The sequence below is a fragment of the Trichechus manatus genome, unplaced genomic scaffold (assembly GCF_000243295.1).
Source record: "Trichechus manatus latirostris isolate Lorelei unplaced genomic scaffold, TriManLat1.0 scaffold00008, whole genome shotgun sequence".
Taxonomy (NCBI): Eukaryota; Metazoa; Chordata; class Mammalia; order Sirenia; family Trichechidae; genus Trichechus; species Trichechus manatus.
In genome coordinates this window covers 8,314,085-8,317,684 of record NW_004443944.1, presented here as the reverse complement: position 1 = coordinate 8,317,684, position 3,600 = coordinate 8,314,085, and the positions used below count along the sequence as shown (strand labels likewise).

The 3,600-nt window shown below is 50.2% G+C and overlaps 1 protein-coding gene across 1 annotated transcript; it reads left to right on the top strand.

Moving 5' to 3' along the window:
* Window positions 1-669: 669 nt before the first annotated feature.
* Window positions 670-1,739, top strand: MC3R (melanocortin 3 receptor). The gene has a single exon (XM_004370221.2). The coding sequence runs from the start codon at window positions 768-770 to the stop codon at window positions 1,737-1,739; it is 972 nt and encodes a 323-aa protein (XP_004370278.1). The 5' UTR covers window positions 670-767.
* The last annotated feature ends 1,861 nt before the right edge of the window (window positions 1,740-3,600 follow it).

Sequence of the window (3,600 nt, the reverse complement as noted above, 5' to 3'; positions counted from 1 at the left end):
GAAAAAAGGAATGGACGGACAGACGGATGGATGGATGGATGGATTTGTGGCAGCACCCATGGCAAATAAGAACTGCTCAGCCGAACCAGCGAGCATTCCAGCATCTGGCCTGCAGAGGGCGCCAGCCTGCCTCGTTATCTCCCTCGGAAGCCCCCAGAGCCAGGTACCGCTGTCAGTCAGAGCGGTGCCGGCCGCTCAGTGGTCACTCTGCAGCGCTGAAGATGCAGTAGGAGTTGTTTGCCCTCGGTCCATGTATAAAGCCTGAGTTTTCTCCCCCCACTAAGAAGCTACAGATACCACATCCTGCCTAGCTATGAAAGCAGTCGTTACGGTAGCAACCAGTGGCAGGTTTTCTGTGCCCAGATGGGGATGTGAGGAGAGCCAGAGAGAGGGGCAAAGAGGGAAAGAGAAAGAAGCCAGCTGATGAGAGGGGCTACAAAACTGCTCCTCCTGGGGAAGCAAGAAGCAGAAGAAAGTTCTCTGTCTTCAAGCTAATCTCTCTCTCTTTCTCTCTGTCTCTCCCTGTCTCTGTGTGTCTCTGTCTCTCTGTGTGTCTTGCTCTCTGTCTCTCTCTCTCTGTGTATGTGTTGGTCTCTCGGTCTCTCTCTCTCTGTCTTTATCCTTTTATTCTGGAGAGAACAAACTCTAAGTCTAGGCTGGACAAGCCCCCGAAAGGAGCATCTGCAGGAAGATCCTCTCTTTCCTGCGATCAGCAGCATCTTCCTCTGGACCTGCTGAGCCTCAGCTCTGATCAGCCCTCTTGAGCCATGAACGTCTCCTGCTGCCTGCTCTCTGCTCAGCCAACACTGCCCAACAGCTCAGAGCACCCTGTAGCCCCATCCTTGGCCAACCAGAGCAGCAGCGGGTTCTGTGAGCAGGTCTTCATCAAGCCCGAGGTCTTCCTGGTGCTGGGCATCGTCAGCCTGCTGGAAAACATCCTGGTCATCCTGGCCGTGGTACGCAACGACAACCTGCACTCGCCCATGTACTTCTTCCTCTGCAGCCTGGCCGCGGCTGACATGCTGGTGAGCGTGTCCAACGCCCTGGAGACCATCATGATCGCCATTGTCAACAGCGACTACCTGGCCTTCGAGGACAAGTTCATCCAGCACATGGACAATGTCTTCGACTCCATGATCTGCATCTCCCTGGTGGCCTCCATCTGCAACCTGTTGGCCATCGCCATTGACAGGTATGTCACCATCTTCTACGCCCTGCGCTACCACAGCATCATGACGGTGAGGAAGGCCCTCGGCTCGATCGCGGCCATCTGGGTCTGCTGCAGCGTCTGCGGCGTGGTGTTCATCATCTACTCGGAGAGCAAGATGGTCATCGTGTGCCTCATCACCATGTTCTTTGCCATGCTGCTGCTCATGGGCACGCTGTACGTGCACATGTTCCTGTTTGCCCGGCGGCATGTCAAGCGCATCGCCGCCCTGCCGCCCGCCGACGGGGTGGCCCCGCCGCAGCACTCATGCATGAAGGGGGCCGTCACCATCAGCATCCTGCTGGGGGTGTTCATCTTCTGCTGGGCCCCCTTCTTCCTCCACCTTGTGCTCATCATCACCTGCCCCACCAACCCCTACTGCGTCTGCTACACTGCCCACTTCAACACTTACCTGGTTCTCATCATGGGCAACTCCGTCATTGACCCCCTCATCTACGCCTTCCGGAGCCTGGAGCTACGCAACACCTTTAAGGAGATCCTGTGCAGCTGCCACGGCATGAACTTGGGCTAGGGCGCCAGGGCCACGGGAATGGTGAGGAACCTGGTCACATCTGACCCTCCGAGGTGTTTAGAAAGAAGAAGACAAGCTTAGAAGACTGAAAAATTGTGTCATCAGCCATGACCTTACATGTCTTTTTTCTTTTTGAAGCTGCAAAGCCTTGTGAAAGGCAAATGGTGTCTCTCCGGCTCTCTGGAAGGAGTCCAGGGTGGGTAAGTCACGAACTCTGATTTCCCAAATGAGTGCTGTCTGCATTCACTTCTATACACCCGAGTTTGCAATGCCTGCCTGCTTATCTGCTTCATATCCGTACCGTCTTCATGCTTCTGCTCAGGCCAGGCCAAAGGAGTCTCATTAACAGCAGTTCAAACCTCTCACTAGCAAACTGCTGCAGCTACCGACCTCCGGCTGTCAGCTGCTGGGGAGGCTTTGCTCTGGTTTCCTGAGAAACTATGAGTTTATACTCTGTTGCTCCTACTTACGGTCAAACAGTTTTCCAAATGCAGTTGAATCTTGGGGAAAAGGCAATGCTATGCTCTTTTCCCACCCTTTCCCCACACTAGCCCTCCGCCCCAAAATAAACAGCCTGGGGACGTGTTCCCACTTCTATTTTCTGGTGGCTGCTGTTGTTGTCACTATTGTTTTGGCTGTTATGGGGTTTTTTATGCGTTAAATCTAAGGTAGCCTTCGAGATTCTAATGAAAGAGAGAGAAAGTGCTTTGAACCGTCAGAACATACCCCTGTACGAAGTATTTTGATACCTTGTTGTTTTAAAGTGTAAATTACTCTTTTAAAAAAAAAAAATACCCCCTCCCCCCCCGTTATTCCTTTTCTGTCTTTAAAATGAGAGGAAATTGTGGTGGGAGAGAAGATGTCACAAGAAATTGTCTTACTGTAGTTTCAAGTACTTTGGGAAATTGTAAAACAGCCCAGAGGCCAGGGGTTTTGCTTGGGATCTTTCTCTGTTCATCACAGCCACTGGGTCATTATCATATGATTTCTTCGACATTATCTATGAAAGAGAACTGTGGTTTTTTGGCTCCCTGATCCTGGTTCATTGCTCGACATAGTGTTAAAGTTGGGGTGACCCTGTTAACAACATCTGTACCTTGTCAAGGAAAGCAGTTCATTCCTGTGAGCATAGGGAGAGATTTACTGAAGACCGTGGCATATGGCGGTGTCATACGAGCATCACCGACCCTCTCCTGCCCTGGGTCACTTGAGTTTGTGCCTCCTGCCTGCCCTCCCATCTTCCTTCTCATGAATTCTTATATTAGGCTGCGTCTTCGGTCTCCCGTGGTGTATTGGTCTTGTGCTGGACTATATTGGCATTTTTTGTACTTGAAGATCTTCTGCTAATAGAAGCAATACCTTTGTTTCCTGCTTTGATTGTGCTGTTTGGAAAATAATAAAAGGCTGTTGTGGCTGCTAAGCGTCTGCTCTGTTTCAGTGCGCCACCTGGGATGGTCTGTGGAGGTTCCTGTAGGTCACTGTCGCATGCTACACTGCAGTTTAGGGACTATTTTGTAAAAGGCGTAAAGAGCCCCGTGCTGGTCTTTTCTAGGGCAATGCCTTTTAGCCAAATTACAAAACTCTCCCATTTAGTTTCCAAAAATACCAGGCTTGCGTTTCCTGGGCCACTGTCATTCCTCCTTCCTTCAATCAGGACACGGAACACTATGCCTTGTACACGTCACCAAATAAGTGTGGAAAGCTGGAAACTGAATTTTTCAAACACTGGATTAACAACAGCTACAAAAACTATGATGTCCTTTTTCTAAGTAAACAAAATAAAAATAGCTTCCCGTTTACTCTTGTGTAGCAATTTTCACATTATTTCATTTTATCCTCTCGACAAGCTCCTAAAATAAGT